At 41.5% G+C, this 19,446-nt stretch overlaps 1 protein-coding gene across 2 annotated transcripts in view; it reads left to right on the plus strand.

Annotated features, from left to right (window-relative positions):
* The window catches only part of SLC29A4 (solute carrier family 29 member 4), a 97,720-nt gene that overhangs the window by 22,043 nt on the left and 56,231 nt on the right, over positions 1-19,446 (plus strand). For both annotated transcript variants that reach the window (XM_040357088.1, XM_040357087.1), the window contains 3 exons: positions 6,853-6,981; positions 11,407-11,520; positions 18,279-18,407. In XM_040357088.1, the coding sequence (XP_040213022.1) occupies positions 6,853-6,981; positions 11,407-11,520; positions 18,279-18,407 (372 nt within the window). The remainder of the gene's footprint in view (positions 1-6,852; positions 6,982-11,406; positions 11,521-18,278; positions 18,408-19,446) is intronic.

Raw genomic sequence — 19,446 nt, forward strand, 5'->3', positions numbered from 1 at the left:
GCACGAGCGGCATACTGTGCCATCCCCTCTTATAGACGACATAACAAACAATAATCATTAACTGAAGCCAAGCCTCACTCTGGGTATTCTCACGCATGCGCATCACCGGACGTACGTGATACTACACCGACGTCCATGCGTTCCACGGAAGCTCGTTCCCCATTCGTTGGGGAGTCAGAAGCCCCGCCCGGAGATTGGGACGGCGGCTCGACGTGACACGCAGATGTACCTCAGAGCTGGGCGTGGTAATAGAGAGTCTCTGAGGCGGGACTCACATACCGCGACTCAAAACCGCTCAGCAATAAAAATAAAAAAAATTATAAAAGTAATAAAAATCACCTTTAGGAACTGCACACTCATACGTCGTACGGACTAGTCTATAAATCTAGTCAAAACGTCAGGCTCCCGGCCCAAAGTGAATGTATACTTACAATTAAAAAAAAATAATAAAAAAAAACGGGAAACCAAGCCTCTCTCTGGGCATCTCGCGCGTGCGCATCACAAGACACTCACGGGTCTATGCGTTCCACAGAGGCAGGTTCCCAATTCGTCAGTGAATCGGCAACCCCGCCCAAAAGAAAGAGCGGCGGCTCAGCGCAATGCACAATTACCACTCAGAGCTGGGCATGATGGCGGAGTGTCCCGGAAGCGGATCCAACACACCGCAGCAGGGGGACACCACCACCTCAAAGGTTGTAATCCTGCACGCTGTAAGAACCAAAATCAATAAGTTCGATTACAGCGTCAGGCATCCAGCCTTCACTAATCTAAATATCATTAAATTTAATAAGCATCCACACTAAAAAGGTCATTTTGTACAGATTAGTTACATTCATCAAACAATATATAAACAATATATAAAGCATTCATATATCCACCGGAACTCATGGTGGCGGATCCTTAAACGTCTTACTTTGTGTGATAATGCAAACTCTCCCTTCAGGGGTCCTAAATGTATAACGCCCAAACTAAGCATTATTAATGAAGGCGTTAATGTCAGTGTCCACGTTGAGGCCATACGGTATGGATCCAAGACATTTCAGTTTTGGAGATTTCTCTAACTAAGGAACTCCCCCTCCAGTGTGGTTTGTATTTATCAATACCCACAAACAGGGTCCCCTCGGGATTCCTATGGTGAACGAGATCATAGTGCCTTGACACTGAGTGGTTAGGGAAACCATTTCTTATCTTGGCTATGTGCTCATTCAGTCTGATTTTAAGTTCCCTTTTGGACCTCCCCACGTATTGTAACCCGCAAGGGCACTGAAGCAAGTATATCACTCCCTTAGTTGAACAGGTGACAAAAGGCTTCACTTCATGAGTTCTTCCAGTACTTGTGGAGGAGAAATTTATTCAGGTGACAAACTTGGCAGTGTTTGCACCTGTAGTAACCCGTGAGGCTTTGCAAAAACATCCTATTCTCACTAGGAGGGTCCTGAACACTGGGGGCCACACTGGCACCCAGAGAGGAAGCCCCCCGGAAAACAACGACGGTCTCACCGGAAGCACAGGTGCAAGTATTAAATCACTCTGTAATATATGCCAGTGTTTTCTAATCAAATGTTTAATATTTTGATGTTGTGCCGAGAAGGTAGTTATAAATGGCAAAGTGAAGCCATTTTTCTCTTCCCTAGCTCGAACCTGTAACAGGGATTCCCTGTCTGCATCACGAGCAGACTGAACCGCCCGGGACAAAATGATGGGATCATAACCCTTCTCGATAAACTTTTTGGACAAAATGGCAGCCTGTTCATCAAAGGCCTCTACCTCTGTACAGTTGCGTCTAATTCTAGTAAATTGTCCTTGGGGAACTGCCTTTAGCCACGGACCGTAGTGGCAACTGTCCAGAGGAATGAATGAGTTCCTATCTGTTGGTTTGAAGAATGTAGTGGTGACAAACTTGTCGCCCACTACCTCAATATTCAAATCTAGAAAATTAACCAAAGTCTGACTTGCAGAGAAGGAAAATTCAATACCTCTTGCATTATCATTAAGGAACCTCATAAAGGTATCCAAATCATCTCTCTCTCCATCCCATAGGAGGAGGACGTCGTCGATATACCTGACCCAGAGCGATAGCTCGGGCCTACCGCAACCATCGACGACGTCCTCCTCCCACTTGGCCATGAAGGCATTCGCCAAACTGGGGGCATATTTAGCCCCCATGGCTACTCCTCGATCCTGGCGAAAAAAACAATTATCAAACCAAAAATAATTATGACTCGCCGCATATTCTAGCAAAGTCATAATAAATTCGATCTGTTCTGGAGCCAAGTTTGAATCTCGGGTCAGATATAATCTCACTGCTTCAAAGCCCAGATCATGGGGAATGATGGTGTATAGGGAGGTCACGTCTGCCGTGACTATCCTTGGGCTGCAGACCCGATAGGAGATTAATAACCTGCTTGGTGTCCCCAATGAAGGAGGGTATATTCCGCACCAATGGTTGCAAGTAAGAATCAATATACTCGCCCACTCGGGGCAAGTTTGATTCTAATGGACTTTCGGAAGATAGTATATCACCGGTGTGCGGGGAGCCACCGGTACCAAAAATAGACTCTCCTTTTTGTTCAAAATCCCCTTTTGGAGACCTTGGCCCACAATGGCCTCCAGTTCGCGTTTGTATTTGACTACAGGATCACAGCTTAAGGGGGTATAAGTGGCACCGTCATCTACGATGCGATGCATTTCTGCTAAATAATCGCATCTATCTAAGACGACGATGCCCCCCCCCTTATCCGCCGGCCTAATGACAAGAGATTTGTTAGAGCATAATGAATCAAGTCCGATTCAGTTCGCATGCGCCGCGCTTTATAAGTTTTTCATTCATTCATTTATTAATTCTAGCCTTCTTAATTTTCATTTTATCCAGGTCCTTGAGTACAACGTCTCGAAAGACCCTGACGCTCGCGGGTAGAGTCCCAGGATTAAACAACGAAGCGTTGGATAAATTAGAATGCCTATATTTTGAAGGTTGATGAGGCCCCTCATTTGTTGGATTAGTTAAAAAGTGTCTTTTAATGCTCAATTTCCTAGAGAATTTGTGCACATCCATAAAGGTCTGAAACTTGCTCAGATTTCTCGGAGGCGCAAATTTCAAACCCTTATCGAGCAACGCTCTTTCAGGATCAGTCAGTACTTGTTGGCTCAGATTGAAGATGCCAACACCTACACTCTCCTTCTTTTTGGATGCTTGGGCCCGCCTCCCCCCTCTGACCCCTCTCTTGGTTCTGTAGGCCACGCTGGGCCGTGATGGCTCCTGGGAAAACCCCAATTGTAGGGTGAACGGGAAGGTGGAGGCCCCTGCATGTTTTCTGGTCTAAAGTTACCATACCCCCTATCTACTTGACCAAAACTGGGGGGAGGAAAAAATCTTTCCCAGCTGTTATAGGGTCCCTCTCTGGGCCCATAACCATAGGGTCCCATCGAATCCGATAACGGAAAAAAACGATTTTGTGTTGGAATATTAAAATCATAGTTGCCCTCTCTTCTATTCTGAGGATTCAATTCCATTTGTGTAGGATTACTACGTTGAAAAGAGGGGGTCTGACCCCGTCCTACTGGAGAGTCACTCCTGTAGTGTTGATATTGGGACTCTGGTTTATGATTTTTTGATTTTTGTGGGCCTCTAATGGGGGTATTAGATTGAACCGTACCTTTTTTAGAGTTTTTAAATTTAGCTCTAGATTGCTGTTGGACATGAGAGGGTATTGAGGTCCCTGGTTGATCTATCCTCTGATTGGAAGATATTGTGCGTTGTAAAGACACAAGAGGATCACCAGAGACTTGTGGAGTAGTATCTATTCCCTCTCTACCCTCAGTCTCAAGAGCAGCCATTTTTTTGCCACATAAATACTAACCCTGACTTGTAATCCTCCAAATCACGGTTGTATTTCTTTTTCTTTTTTCTTTTCTGGTCTTTTTCAAGATTTTTCAGCAGGCTGGTAGAAAGTTCTTGATAATCCTCCCCCTTTTTAAAGGGTACCAGAAGGTCTTTAACCAACTTAATCTCTGAGTCTAGCTTGGTCAGTTTATCTCTCTTCCTCTCCGCTAGAAAGCGCAAGAAGGAGGTGCCAGCATCATTAAAGTATTTGGCCCAACTGACCAATAAGGCTCATCCGTCTGAGGACCAACCTCCCACCGTAGGCTCCTAGGAACCATACCTTTTTTGACATAGGTTTCTAAGAAAACAATGTCCCATTGTGTATGTATTTCCGCTGTCATGAGATTTTTCAATCTCATAAATAGCCCACTTACTTCAGAAGTGGTGGGTATCGGGGTAGAATCAAACACCCCAGCAGTATTGACTACCCTATTTGTACGGAAGTCAAAAATATCCATAGTGCCTCTAAATAAAGAGACACAAATCAAAGCTGCAGTTGAAATATAAGTAAGTAACAAGAATTTTTTTTGGGGACAACTGCGCTAAGAAGGGTACAAAGATTGGATTGATAAGCAGCAATTAGAGTGTATATAAACAAAACATGTGAGAAAGAAAATAATTAATTGCGCTAAACCAAAATTGTTTGCTATATGTGAAAAAAACAAACATATGTGTATCATATATGCTATGATTGCACTCTAATGATACAAATCAAATGTGCTAATAGCCCAGAACCAGGGCACCAACTCCAAGTGGTTGGAGCGTTGTTAACCCTAAGTGTTCCAACACCAAGAGGTTCATGTGACTAAAGCAGTTAAACAAAAACAAATATCGATACAGTGAATGAAATTTAAACCCATAAATCCACAACTAAATCTGAGTAGATATAAAGTCCATAAAGATTCAGATGGAAGAAGACACCCGTGTAGATTCCATAGAGCTGGTCCTGAACACCTTTTGTGAATCCACCACCAATTGCACAGCTGCTTACCAGACGTACAGGTCCTGCCGGACCACAATCAGCATATCACTCCACTATGGAAACTGGAGCATGTTGTGAGACCACCACTAGGACTGGAGAATGATGTATCCACGACAGGATAAAAATTCATACAGGGCTCAGCAGCGGGAATATAAAAGAAAACAGAGCTCCACATAGCATAAAACCAGGGTGATTTATTTTAAAAACTAAATACAGCAGGTAAAAGACTCACATTTGAGTAGACATGTAATGCATTGGCCTGTAACGCCGGCCGGACGTATCCAGGAACAAAAAAAACACTCGTGTTTGAGAATCTTGCGATGAGGGGAATGACGTCAGCACGTCGCTTGATCCACCCGACGCGTTTCGTGAAAGAATCACTTTGTCTCGGGGCACGAGCGGCATACTGTGCCATCCCCTCTTATAGACGACATAACAAACAATAATCATTAACTGAAGCCAAGCCCGCCATCCCTCTCCCTTTGGAAAAAGCATGTACGTGTACATATTGTGTTGCCACTTTATAAGGACACTTAATTACATAGAGGCTGCCCAAACAAATATGATAGTTTGGGCTAAATGGTTGGCAGAACCTTCTAATGCAATGGCTGACTAAGAGGTCCATCAGGCATTCTCCTTTTAGGGTACATTTTTGATTAACCTTCATTGTGTTCCATCTCATTTGAGGGCTATCACATTGACTGTCTATCTCTTGAGCACGAGCCATATTATTTGTTTTACCTTGCCACAGCGCCTGTGCATTCCCTGATGGTTTTTTTTGCACTGTAATGCTTTACTGGGACCCATTCGTGGGTCTAATACTGGAGCTGTGTCAATGTTTGTTTGTGTACCTTTGTGTAATTTTATACGCTAATAAAAATATTTCCAAAAAAAGGGGACAGTGTAAAAATGATTTTACAAAAATAATAAATAAATATAATAATAAATAAATATAATAATATATAAATAATTTCATTTTTTTGTTTTTTAAAGCACCCCTCCCCCCCCCCCCGTTCAAAAATTATCTAACAGTATACGTTTAAACAGGGGTTTAGTCTGCACGCATTTGCAAATACATGTGTAAGCCACAGAGCCTTGTCACGGCACCCTGGTGTCTGTGGTTCTATCACTAGCTTATGAGTGACTCCACAATGAAAGCACATGCATTCTGATGGATAGGTGGAGGTCAGGTGGACTGAAGGGAGCTCTCCCAATCTTAAATGCACAGGGGCACACTGAACACCCAGCAAATCGCACAATGGCTGCAACGGTGTCAGTGCATTGCCTGACCAATATAACAGTAATATTAATACAAAAAAAGTGTCCACTACCCCCACCTATAACTGGTCATTGGAAGGCAACATATGATATAAACAAGCCCAAGGATAAATCCAATGAAAAGATCCAAGCTTACTCACGGGCCAGCCCGCTGACAACAGAATCAACCTGTCTAACAGTAACAGTATGCGTTAAAACAGGGGTTTTGTCTGCACACAATTGCAAATACATGTGTAAGCCACAGAGCCTTATCGTGGCACCCTGGTATTTTTTAGTCCTATCACTAGCTTATGAGTGACTCCACAATGGAAGCACATGCATTCTGATGGATAGGTGGAGGTCAGGTGGACTGAAGGGAGACTACCCCTTCTTAAAGGTACAGGGACACACTGAACACCCAGCAAATCGCACAATGGCTGCAATGGTGTCAGTGCGTTGTTTGACCAATATAACAGTAATATTAATACCAAAAAAGGTGTCCACTACCCCCACCTATAACTGGCCATTGCAGCAAGTAGCATTGGAAGGCAACATATGATATAAGTTATGAAGTTATATAATACAGTATAAGATATGATGTTAAGTAGCAATTTCTGTTGTTTGTATGTTGGATATAAAACACTAAAGGATTTCATACTAATAGGTGAACGCGCTCATACAGAAAAATACTTTCTCTTACTTCTTTGTACTGTGGTTCTTCTTCATTAAGATTCAAATGCGGAGCCTGCGGACCGATATCATGGAATATACTTTGCTATGTTACTTGCTGGAGTTGGCTTCCTCCTTCCATATAACAGCTTTATTACAGATGTGGACTATCTGCACCATAAGTTTCCAGGTGTGTTAAATGTTACATTGAATGTGTTTGCTGAGAAAAAATGTTTTCCCTTTCATGGCAAATATTTTTCCTTCTCTAACTACTTAAAGGAAATGTATACAGCTGTGTACATATTTTATGTCTGTATTTATTATGATCAGGATATAAACAATAACATTTTAAAATATCTATATTTTGAGTTAGGTAAATCTAAAATACCAGGTATTAATATTTTGTATTCTTACTCTTAATCAGCAGGGGGAGCTTTAGGCACTTTTCCACATGCTTTGCTCTGTTCTCTTTAGTGCCTTTGTTTTAAAAAGTCTGTTGTTTACAGAGCTCGATATTTCAAGATGATATTTTGAAATTCAAACTTTCCAGGCTATTTGGGAAAGTAAGAAAGGGATTTAGGCATTACCTTGATTAATGTTAAAAATGTAAGATGCTAAAGTTACGTCACAAATCTTCTAAAAGCATAAAATATGAGCAACTGAATTTTCAGTTTCAATACTTCAATTGACTTTATAGTGGCATAAGAAGCAAAACACCCAAACAGGGGCTTAAAGAGTATGTACTTGTATAGAAATGTTAAAAAGTATCCTGTTCTCTTTTCATTGCTTCCTTTGTGAGACATCCTTGGTGTTTCTGCCAGCAAATAAATGCTTTCCTATTAAAAACGGACCACACTAAGAAACAGAGAACAGTGTATTCAGTTCTCTAGCTGTGCTGGGAACTGAGCCTACTCTCCTCCAATGATCAGACTTGGCCTGACACGCTCCCGCTGCACTGGGAATTTCAGTGTGGTGCTGTTTCTCCACCCCAGCTCTTATGCAGCTGAGAACAGAGGGGATGTGATCACTTATAACAAAGGGAATAAAGAGTATTTACAATGTTTTCTATATCTATACACAAATATTTTGCCTTTCATTTCTATTTTGAACTGAATGGGTTGTTTTATGAGGTGAGGGTTTACATTCACTTTACGACAGAGAAAGCAGTATTCACATACAATAGAGTAAAGTATGAGCAATTGAATTTTAAACTGGCCACATGCTGGTACCTTTTATGACATCTATCTCTATAGCTTATGCATCATTGGAGGGGATGTAATACAGAAGGAACCACTAATATGTGGTGGTTCTGTATGGTTATTCAAACATATCTGGTGGCTCCTGGACCTCAGGGTCTATTTATATAATGGCTCTAATGTTTCATATAAAGACTATTGGAACATTTTAATTCTACATTTATTCAATTTGGCAATGAATAATGTTCATCTTTGCATTGGAAAACACCATTAGCACCATCTATTGAGACTTGGTTTAATAAGATAGATCATATAATATTTCTGTAGGAATTTACAAAGTGTAACTGACAGATTTTGAATCGCAATACATGGGACACTTGGAGAAACTTCTACAGAATTTTTGTAGGTTTTTAACTCTCATGCCCTGTACACACGTACGGGTTTCCCGGCGGACTTTTTACCGCTGGGAAACCCGAGGGGAAAGCCAAGAATGGTCTCGGCAGCTTTTTCCCCCTACACACGTCCAGTTTCCCTGGCAGGAAAACTGCCATGAGATCTTTGGCCAGGAAACCCGACCGCGTGGATGCTCCACCGCAGTGTTTCCCATAGGAAAACTGCTGGGAAAAAGACCGCCGGGAAACGCGGCAGAAAAAAAGAGAACATGTTCTCATTTTTCCCACCGGGATTCCCGGCAGTTTTCCCAGCCAAAAGCTGTTATGACAGTTTTCCCAACGGGAAAACTGGTCGTGTGTACGAGGCATCAGAATGAAGGACCTAACAAATTGATGACCCATGGATTAGATGTCTGATCTCACTGTATAATTGTAAATTATTATTATATATTATCTTATAAATTATGTGTGGGCTCAGGCTAGTCGCTTTATTTTTCCTTCTTGTTGTTTTAGTTAGCTCTCTAATTACATTGTTAATTCCATTGGATTGAAACAGAAAATGTATATATATATATATATATATATATATATATATTTTTTTGGAAATGAAATGTTTTTTTTTTATCCCATATTATTAAGTATTATTTCAAGATTCAATCTACACATATGTAAATGACACAGATCAGTTGCTCCCCCGATCCCTTCTCCTCCCACTGGCTGTGTCTAAGTTTACACATTTTTTTATTTTCTTCCTATTTTATTGTTTTAGGGCCAGATTCACAAAGAAGATACGACGGAGTATCTCAGATACTCCATCGTATCTCTCAGAGTATCTATGCGACTGATTCATAGAATCAGTTACGCATAGATAGCCCTAAGATCCGACAGGTGTAATTGTTTTACACTGTCGGATCTTAGGATGCAGTACCGCGGCCCGCCGCTGGGGGGAGTTTGCGTCGTAAACCAGCATCGGGTATGCAAATTAGGAGTTACGGCGATCCACAACGGTTTTTCGCGTTCGCCACGCCGCTGCTAGTCTAGTTTCCCGTCGCAAATTTAGTCGTCGTTTTGGGTGCCCTAACTTTACACAGCACACGTATGTGCTGTATAAAGTATGGCCGTCGTTCCCGCGTCAAAATGTAAAAATTCACGTCGTTTGCGTAAGACGTCCGGGAATACGGAAGTACGCTACGCACGTCGCCGTTCGAAAAAATGACGTCACTTCGCGCAAAGCATGTCGGGAATTTCGAAACGGAGCATGCGCAGTAGGTCCGGCGCGGGAGCGCGCCTAATTTAAATGGCACACGCCCCTTTAAATTACGCGGGCTTACGCCGGAGGCCGCCAGCGTTCATTGCAAGTGCTTTGTGAATCAGGCACTTGCGATGAAAACTTGCGGCGGTGTAACGTATCTACGATACGTTACGCCGCCGCAGTTCTACGTGAATCTGGCCCTTAGTTCCTACAGTCTCACATACACTGGCAGGGCTGGTACAGGGCATTTACAACTGTGGACTAGAACCTTAAAACTAGGCTTGCATTATGTGTGCTTTTGGTACTTCAGTTAAGACAATGTGAAAGACTGGCCGAAGTCGGAGTTTTTTCTTAAGATTTGCAATATACGAGGGTTCTGCACTTTTGTAACTCTTAAATATAATAAAGTGTGGAAACTTTTTGAAGACCCCTCGTATAGTTCTTGATCTTAAAATATCAAAATATTTCTGCATTAAAACTATTATATTTGAACTGATCTGTGGTGAAAAATATATAGAGTCGCAAAATATTGACAAAGGGCCATAGAGAGAAACTTTCCAGACCTGGTAAAAAAGATGAACTTCTTAAAAATTATTCTAATGCCGCTTACACACAATCGGGCTTCTGCCCGACCAAATGCACATCGGAATTTCCGACGGAATTCCATCGGAGTAAAATAGAACATGTATTTCTATTTCTAAACTCTGAAGGAATTCCTCGGAAAAAATGATTGGGCACACACACGGTCGGAATTTCCGATGGAAAAAGTCAGTCGGAAAAAACGTGTTGCCTATAGTTCTACTTTAAAATATGGGACAGTTTGAAAGCTACAGATGTCTTTTGTTCCTACTTACACTCTTTTGCCGCATACACACGATCGTGTGTATGCGGCAAAAGAGTGTAAGTAGGAACAAAAGACATCCAGAGCTTTCATACTGTCCCATATTTTAAAGTAGAACTATAGGCACAACTTTTTTTTTTCATTTTGGATAGAGTATGGCAGGGTTCACACTAATGCCACCACAGGTCCTAGCAGGGGGTTTGGTGCGTCCTTGTACACTGATTCAGGTGCGAAACAGGTCTGAATTTTTGCCTGAATTAGCACCTGAAACTGAGCCAAAGATGCACAGGACCCTTTTCCAATGCGGACCGCAGCCACCCCAGAGATGTGTGAACCGGCTCCATTGAGATCCGGGCACAGTCTCCTGTCATGCAAATTGGATACGGAGAAACCCACATCCAATTTGCATAAGTGTGAACCCAGCCTAGGGGAAGGTTAGAACCTCTTTCAGATCTATTTTCCCATTGGACGATTTCCCCTCTATTACTTTTCTGGGAAAACCCCCAAAATTTGAGATTTTCTTTACTTTCACTTTCGATGATAATGGTAAACAGGACAAATAAAGAGGGTGAATTTCCTTAACTGGAGCACAGAAAGCAATACAAGCTAACAGGGGTGCTAATCCCTCTCCACTCAATCCAAAACTTTAAAAAAAGTATTGCTTTTAGGTATACTTTAAGTAAGGTAACTCTTATTGGGTTCAGTATCATGTTTTCAGTACTTGATATACATACTGTATATTGAAAGGAACAGGGGAAGTCATGTTACAGGTTTACTTGCTTAAAAAAATATGTGACTAGTAAGACTTTAGGGGTGCGCATTTTGTTACCGTTTTTAAATTTACAATTTGTCAATACTTTCTTAGGCATAAATAAATAAGAACTATGGGTTATTGTTTCAATATTCAATTAACTTTTTTGTCATTGGCTTTCAGGCTCATCTATTGTGTTTGATATGAGTCTGACTTATATCATTGTGGCTTTAGCTGCTGTTGTCCTTAATAATGCTACGGTGGAGCTTCTTACTACTCACACGAGGATCACCGCTGGTAAGTAACATAACCAATCTTTTCTTTCAGTCAGTGAAGCAATTATTTAAAAAATTAATAGATTTGTTAACACAAATGGCCACATTTTAAGGGCCCGAGCTCACTCAGATGAAATAATGTTGGTCTTGGCTCCTAAGGTGGGACTAATTACAAGTATTTTCACATTATACATACATTTGCTTGAATTGCCACTCAGGCAGGTTTTACGATCCATATGTAGGCCTGGATTTTTAGAAAGGTTGCAATTATAAAGGTGCAAAAAAGTCTTTGAAGTTTTTTTTATCATAGCAGATTTTGTATGTAAGCCATTAGAAAGAAAAATAAATAAATACACGATATTAATCAAGGTGTAATAACACTGCAGTCATATAAACCTGTAGTTCTAGAGAGCAGAAAATGTTGGGGAATGTAAAAGCAAAATCTTGTTCTTGTAGAAAATATGCGGCAAGTCAATTGGCACTACTCTCATCCTGGATGGACAATGCTACTGTCCAGAGGTGTCTGTCGCTTCTTCATCCATAGTGGAGACCCTAAGGCCCCATACACACGATAGAATCCATCCGCTGAAAAATCCCAGCGAATGGGTTTCAGCGGATAGATCCTATGGTGTGTACACTCCAGCGGATCTGTTTCCGCGGATATTTATCCCCTGGGATGGATTTCCAGCGGATAAATATTTGATGACATGCTATCAAATCTATCCGCTGGAATCCATCCCAACGGATGGATCCGCTGGTCTGTACAGACTCACCGGATCCATCCGTCCGAAGGGATCCCCCGCATGCGTCGTAATGATTCGACGCATGCGTGGAATTCCTTATATGACAGCGTCGCGCACGTCGCCGCGTCATAATCGCGGCGACGGCGCAACACGTCATCGCCAGAGGATTTCGGCGCGGATTTCGATTCGATGGTGAGTACACTCCATCGCATGGAAATCCGCGCAAATCCTCGAGAGGATTTATCCGTGGATACGGTCCGCTGGACCGTATCCGCGGATAAATCCTCTCGTGTGTATGGGGCCTAAGATATGAAGTGTGAAACTGGCCAGATCACCAGGTGAAAATAAAAGATAAAAAAAAACACCACATTTGAGGATTGGTAAAATGCAGTATATAAAATGTTTGTTTTTGGGTTTAGTACTGCTTTAAGTGCATACAAATACTATCAATCACAGCATATTATTTAGGAAACAATCCCTATAGTTCTACCAGTCATAACTTCTTTCTCCTCGTGTTCCTTTCTGCTCAACAAGCCTTTCATTCTCTTCCTCCATTTTTACCTTCCTCTGGATCAACTGTGGGTATAGGATTGTGTATATGGGAATTGTATGATTTTTTCCCCCCAACTTACATACAAAGTTGATTTAAGAACAATCTTACAGAACCTTGTTTGTAGCCTCGGGGCTGCCTGTATAAAGCTATGTTACATCACTCCATATATAAATCATTTGCAGCTTACTAAAATAAAAATCTTAAAGCGGGGGTTCACCCTTAGAGGGCACTTTTTCCCCTTAGATTCCTGCTCGTTTTCTCTTGGGGAATCGGCTATTTGTTTTAAAATATGTGCAGTACTTACCCGTTTACGAGATGCATCCTCTCCGTCGCTTCCGGGTATGGGCTGCGGAAATGGGCGTTCCTTCTTGATTGACAGTCTTCCGAGAGGCTTCCGACGGTCGCATTTATCGTGTCACGATTTTCCGAAAGAAGCCGAACGTCGGTGCGCAGGCGCAGTATAGAGCCGCACCGACGTACGGCTTCTTTCGGCTACGAGTGACGCGATGGATGCGACCGTCGGAAGCCTCTCGGAAGACTGTCAATCAAGAAGGAACGCCCGCTCCCGAAGACCCATACCCGGAAGCGACGGAAGAAGATGCATCTCGAAAACGGGTAAGTACTGCTCATATTTTAATACAAATAGCCGATTCCCCTAGACCGAACGAGCAGGAATCTAAGGGGAGAAAAAAAAAAAATTAATAAATGGGTGAACTCCCGCTTTAAAGTATAACTAAAGGCAAATTTTTTATTTATTTTTTGGACAGAGTGGAGATTGATTAGAACACCTGTTTAGTAGGTTATTATTGCTACCTCTGATAAACTCCAACACTGGATAAGATCTCCGTCACCGTCTCCGCTTGTGTCGCCCCCTCCAGGTAATACACTTACCAGATCATACCGGATAGTACACTTATCACTCAACAGATGCTGTCAGCAGACAAAGGCACTTGCCATCTAGATGTTGCTCATCATAAGCAAATAGAGAAAAAGTATACATAGCGTAATCCAGTACAACTCATATTTATTTGTTTAAAAGCGTCTCACGATAACACACTTACAATGCAAAAATAAAACAAGGGCATGTAACAATACACTGCAACAATCATGCTTTCCTGTCTAACCTCTCACTGCTCCCGCAGTAATTCCGGGTAGGGAAAACAATGGGAAGCCTACGTAAAAGGATTGCTGCGTAGCCGGGATCACTGCGGCTACATCTAGTAAGTGTATTACCTGGAGGGAGCGACACAAGCAGGGTGGTGACGGAGATCTTATGCAGTGTTATAAGATGTATGCAGTTTATTAAATCTCTATGATGGACTATTTTACACTCACCATCTACTTTTAATGGACTCACACTAATGTATAATATCTAAGTGGATCACCATTTTATCGTTTTCACAAGTGGACTTTTATTTAAATATATTGGGGCAGATTCACGTACATCGGTGCATATTTGCGTCGGGCATTGCGTATCTAAGATACACTACGCCGCCGTAACTTACTTTTTTTTTTGGAATCCTCAAAGAATTTGCGCCGTAAGTTACGGCGGCGTAGTGTATCTTTGACGGCGTAAGGACGCGCAATTCAAATGGATGTGATGGGGGCGTGTTTTATGTAAATACGTCATGACTCGGCGTAAACAGCGGTTTTTTTTAACGGCGCATGCGCCGTCCGTGGGGGTTTCCCAGTGTGCATGTTCGAAATTAAACCAGAACAAGCCAATGTTTTCGACGGTGACGTCATTTTACGCAAATCCCTATTCGCGAACGTCTTACGCAAACGACGTAGAAAATTCAAAATTCGCCGCGGGAACGACGGCCATACTTAACATTGAGTACGCCTCATAATAGCAGGGGTAACTATACGCCGGAAAAAGCCGAACGCAAACAAAATAAAAAAATGCGTCGGCCGGACGTCCGTTCGTGGATCGCCGTAACTAGCTAATTTGCATACTCAATGCGGAATTCGACGGAAACGCCACCTAGCGGCCACCGAAAAAATGCACCTAAGATCCGACGGCGTACTAAGACGTACGCCTGTCGGATGGATCCCAGATGCAGTCGTATCTTGTTTTGTAGATACAAAACAAAGATACGACGCGGGAACTTTAAAATTACGCGGCGTATCAATAGATACACCAGTGTAATTCTTTTGTGGATCTGCCCCATTGTCTCCATTTCTTGCTATTTTTGCACTAGCGCTGCTAATGTTTGAGTATTAGTACTTTGACATATTTTTGGAAATATCTGGTTTTATTATAGTAGCTGCTTACTGTTTCTATTATTAATCTTTTCTGTGTGCGCTGAGGGAGATATATTAATGGTTTACTATTTCTCATTTTTTGAAATATGAACTATTTTGTCTCCAATGTGCACATTTGCGATGATTGTCAGACCCCCTATAACACTTTGGATGCATAAAATGCAGTTTTTCAAAATTTTCAACAATTCTTCCAAAATGAAAACCTATGAAATAAAAAAAATATGTATGCAAATCTAACACTAAATTAAAGCCCTGCCAGTCTAAATAATAATAATAATAAAAAAACAGTTTTAAGCACATTAGGTTCAGCCAAAAGCCAAAAGGTACACCATGTAAAAATACTTTTACAAAACAAACAAATTGCTTTGTGACTCAAGGATGATATAGAGAGAAAACGGCTCTGCGACCCAGGTGGTTAAGGATCAATGTAAACAATAAATGCATCATGAATACTTTATAATTTATGGTTAACTGTGGTATTTAGGAGACATGCCTTTTAAATAAAATGCACATAGTTACCTTTCTGAAATGTTGTGCCTAATTTCAGAGGTATGGTGAAGAAAGAAATGTTGGTGGGGAGAACAGCACAGAGATTGTTGATGGTTAAAGAGAAGCCGTTATAGACATTTTGGTTGGTTGATTGACATGTGATAATTGTGATTTCTTGGGGAGGGGGGATCACTTTGATTTGTTTATCACTGGGGGATTTTTGTTTGTGAGCACTGCTTTTTATTTTTTGTATTTGTATCACTTATAGCACTGCAGATTATGTTTCAAAAATGTAATTTATAGGCTAATCACTGATTATTTTAAACTGTAGCATCTTAATTAGTTTAGCAAGGTATTAAAAGTTTGAATTTATTGTTAAAGTGGATGTAAACCCGAAAATGTTTTATTTATTTTTTGATGTCACAATGTACAGTATAAGATTTCTTATCATCTGTGCCCAGTCTTGCCACACAGAATTAATCCAGCTCGGAGCAATCCTCTTTTATTGTTCAGTGAGATAAAACGGACTTACAGAGAAAAACCTTAGTCCGTTCCGCCCCCCTGCTGTGAATGACAGGTTATGTACATATCTCATGCACTAGCCCAAAGACAGGGACTATTTTTTAATTCCCACCCCCGCTCCTTTTCTGAAGTCATGTGGTTACTTTTCTGTATTTTGACTGGAAGTTAGTGATCATAGCAGAATTTAGTGTAAGGAATACATAGGAAAAAATTCATGTTGATAAGGGGGGTGTAGAGGAGGGCGGGGAGCCTAATGACATCACAACTCCACCCACCGAGCTCCAGACAACAGATTCACCCACAGAATCTGCAGTTTTTCAGTTCTTATAACAGACAGAGGGGAGACATTTGAAAGGTAAGGATACATGCAGGAGGCATGTATATCCTTATAGATCAGCACTATGGCAGTAGTTTAGAAATGATGAGAGTGACTTTACATCCACTTTAATATGTAAAGCCCAAGCAAATTTTTAAATTGTGAAAAGAGTAAATCTCCCTAGGAGGGCATGAAAAAGGGGGGCAGAGTCCGTGTGAAAAAGGGGGCAGAGTCCACATGAAAATTGGACATGGTTATCTTTCTTATACCACTCTAAATCTAAACGCTGAAAATTCTCCTGGTAAGGGCTATTCCTGTGACTGGCCTCAGGAAGGGATGGTACATCGGCAGTATAAATGAATAAGTAACCAAAGCATTTATTTATATATTATTTATTATATTTTTCTTGCTAGTTCTAACCTGGCTTTGAATACTGTGACTATGTAAAAAATCGACATAGAAACTGAATGCAATGACATGCAAATCTCATAGACCCGTATTTTATTCACAATAGAAAAAATATCAAATGTTTAACTACCTCCTGCTCGCCGACGTGAGGGATGCTCCGTTGTTCTAGGACAATGTCTTATGGGACACGGTGCGACCCCGATCTCGGTATAGAGCCAATGAAGTGGCTCTTTACCCATATGATCAGCTGTGTCCAATCACAGTAGATCACATGTAAACAAGGAAATGCCATTTATGGGCTCTCCTCACCTCACACTGACAGAATGTGAGGAGAGGAGAGCCGATCAGCGGCATCTCCTCACAGGGGCCCTGATTATCAATGCAGCCCCAACAGTGCCAAGCAGTAATGCCAGTCTGCACCCATCAGTGACACCAATCCATGCCCATTAGTGACACCAAGCCTTGCCCATTAGTGATGCCAATTTGTGCCCATCAGTGAAGCCAATCTGTGCTTATCAGTGATGCAAGTTAGTGCTGCCTTTCAGTGCCCATCAGTGCCACCCATCCGTGCCCATCCATGCCACCTATCTGTGCCACCTATCATTGCCCATCAGTGCAGCCTCATCATCGCACATCAGTGAAGGAGAAAAATTACTTATTCACAACATTTTCTGAACGAAGCTGATAAAAACTTTTTTTTTTTCAAAATCTTCAAAAACCCCTAAACATTATATATTGTTTTTCTAACACCCTAGAGAATAAAATGGCGGTTGTTGCAATTTTATATTTTTATAATATGTCACACTGTATTTGCGCAGCGGTCTTACAAGCGCACTTTTTGGGGGGAAAAAACACACAGCCATTAATGTCTAAACCACTGGTAACAAAAGTGAGTACACCCCTAAGTGAACATGTGTAAGTTGGGCCCAATTAGCCATTTTCCCTCCCCGGTGTCATGTGACACGTTAGTGTTACAAGGTCTCAGGTGTGAATGGGACGCAGGTGTGTTAAATTTGGTGTTATCGCTCTCACTCTCTCATACTGGTCACTGGAAGTTCAACATGGCACCTCATGGCAAAGAACTCTCTGAGGATGTGAAAAAAAGAATTGTTGCTCAGAGTGGAGTAGATCACAAGCTGTGAGTAAGGGTAAATGTTCTTGGAACCCAGACTCTTGTCACTGAACCACTGCAGCCTGTCCGACACCCTGAAACACTGGGGAATCCTCAGCGATGGGACCAAGAGATCAGCGGTGAGCCACTTGTGTGGTTCCTTTTATGCTAGAACTGTGAGCTCTTTGACTTTTTGCTGAAGGAAGCTATTTATGTTTACTTGTTTGGGAGAAACAAATAGTCTACTTTTACAAATGGCTGCTGGTGATCTTGGGCCCCCACATGACAAATCACTTTAACTAGTATATTTGCTGAAAAATGTTGATGCATTTATTCTATCGTGACACTTATATTTATTGTATTTAAATCACAGGCTATATTTTTGCTTTGAGCCCGTTAATATTTATTGGCATCTGTGATATTTGGCTGGAACTCTTTACATTCAAGCAGTCTTATGCAGTTAACCTTTTTGCTGTTGGTGTGGTGGCCTTTGGATGCACAGGTAAATGATATAAATTAATTTGATTGTTATTATTTGTAAATGTGTGTTATTTTTTAGGGCAACATTAATGAGTAGCCTGACTATCAACACTTTTGGTAATGATCTCTAGAATGTGGATTAGGCAAACTAAAAGTTGTTTTTGGTGGATGGGGGTTACATCTTACTTACTCAGGACAATCGGGACAACAAACCAATGCAGGATTTTATAACTCTGCCCTTCTCCCCCTTTTATAACATGGAGGAGCATAGATCGGTAGTCCTCAGAGATAACTGAGAAGAATGTACCTACAGTGCCCTGAAAAAGTATTCATACCCCTTGAAATTTTCCACAATTTGTCATGTTACAACCGAAAACTTAAGTGTATTTTATTGGGATTTTATGTGATAGACCAACACAAAGTGGCACATAGTTGTGAAAGGAAAATGATAAATTGTTTTCAATTTTTTTACAAATAAATATCTGAAAAGTTTGGCATGCATTTGTATTCAGCCCCTTTTACTCTGATAACCCTAACTAAAATCTTGTGGAACCAATTGCCGTCAGAAGTCACCTAATTAGTAAATCGAGTCCACCGGTGTGTAATTTAATCTCAGTATGAATACAGCTGTTCTGTGAAGCCCTCAAAGGTTTCTTAGAGAACCTTAGTGAACAAACAGTGTTATGAAGGTCAAGGAACACACCAGACAGGTCAGGGGTAACGTTATGCAGAAGTTTAAAGCAGGGTTAGGTTATAAAAAAAATATCCCAAGCTTTGAACATCTCCCGAGTATGGCACAACTGCAGACCTACCAAGACATGGCCATCCAGCTAAACTGACAGGCTGTGCAAGGAGAGAATCAGAGAAGCAGCCAAGAGGCCCATGGTAGCTCTGGAGGAGCTGAACAGATCCTCAGCTCAGGTGGGAGATTCTGTCTACAGGACAACTATTAGCTGTGCACTCCACAAATCTGGCCTTTATGGAAGAGTGGCAAGAAAAAATAAATTTATGAAAGAAAGCCATAAGAAGTCCCGTTTGCATTTTCCGAGACACCACGTGGG

Source organism: Rana temporaria, chromosome 6 (assembly GCF_905171775.1).
Source record: "Rana temporaria chromosome 6, aRanTem1.1, whole genome shotgun sequence".
In the NCBI taxonomy this organism is placed as follows: domain Eukaryota; kingdom Metazoa; phylum Chordata; class Amphibia; order Anura; family Ranidae; genus Rana; species Rana temporaria.